This window comes from Penaeus monodon, chromosome 31, assembly GCF_015228065.2.
Source record: "Penaeus monodon isolate SGIC_2016 chromosome 31, NSTDA_Pmon_1, whole genome shotgun sequence".
Taxonomy (NCBI): Eukaryota; Metazoa; Arthropoda; class Malacostraca; order Decapoda; family Penaeidae; genus Penaeus; species Penaeus monodon.
Window position 1 is genome coordinate 10,329,102 of NC_051416.1, and position 741 is coordinate 10,329,842.

A 741-nucleotide genomic window follows, 5' to 3' on the forward strand; every position below is an offset into this window, starting at 1 on the left:
TTTGTTGTAAAAAGGATTTTTTTAAAATCTTTATTTTATCTTTTATCCATGTAAATTTAAAGCTTGATTGATTTGAATATCAGATGTTTATTTAGGTTAATTTACCCATAGCAGTGAAACAAAATTATAGAAACCAGCTGATTTATAGCCACAAACTTGTATTACTATGCCCTTATGTAGCAAAGTTATTAATTAGCTTATATCCTTTAGCTAACTTTACGAAAGTAGTAAACTCATTAACTACCATATACTAATGTCAGCTCATACTAATTAGGTCAAATTATACTGTTGTAGCAAAGTAAACCTAGCTGACCCTTACTGATTTATGCAAATATAGCAATCTACACTAACTTAAATGTAAGCCAATGTTAATAGTTAACATATCCTTACTTTTTACCAGTGGGCATAGTTTATTAACTAACTTCCACATACTTACCTGCTCTCACCCACAGGCTGACAAGCTGACTGTTGACGTCTTGAAGAACTGGCTGCAGGACCGAGGCATCAAGGTCACAGGCAAGAAGAAGGCCCAACTCGTGCAGGATGTGATGGACGAGGTTGGGGCGTAAGTGAATACTGAACCAGTCATTGATCATTCCCAGTGGTGTCGGAAATGCAGTAGGTTGGCTTGGCGTAGCTCAGTACAAAGTGTGGTCGACATGCCTCGCACACTCATTTTTGTGTTTTTATGTTTCAAGTACCGGTGTGTTATGCTTACGTTTCATTGATGTAGATTTTGAG

General features: G+C 36.7%; 1 protein-coding gene across 1 annotated transcript in view; it reads left to right on the forward strand.

The window, feature by feature from the left end:
• LOC119593026 (X-ray repair cross-complementing protein 6-like) overlaps nucleotides 1-735 on the forward strand; it is a 22,197-nt gene extending 21,462 nt beyond the window's left edge. Inside the window, 1 exon segment of the mRNA XM_037941923.1 lies at nucleotides 453-735. Coding sequence (XP_037797851.1) covers nucleotides 453-569 — 117 coding nt within the window. The 3' untranslated portion in view covers nucleotides 570-735.
• The last annotated feature ends 6 nt before the right edge of the window (nucleotides 736-741 follow it).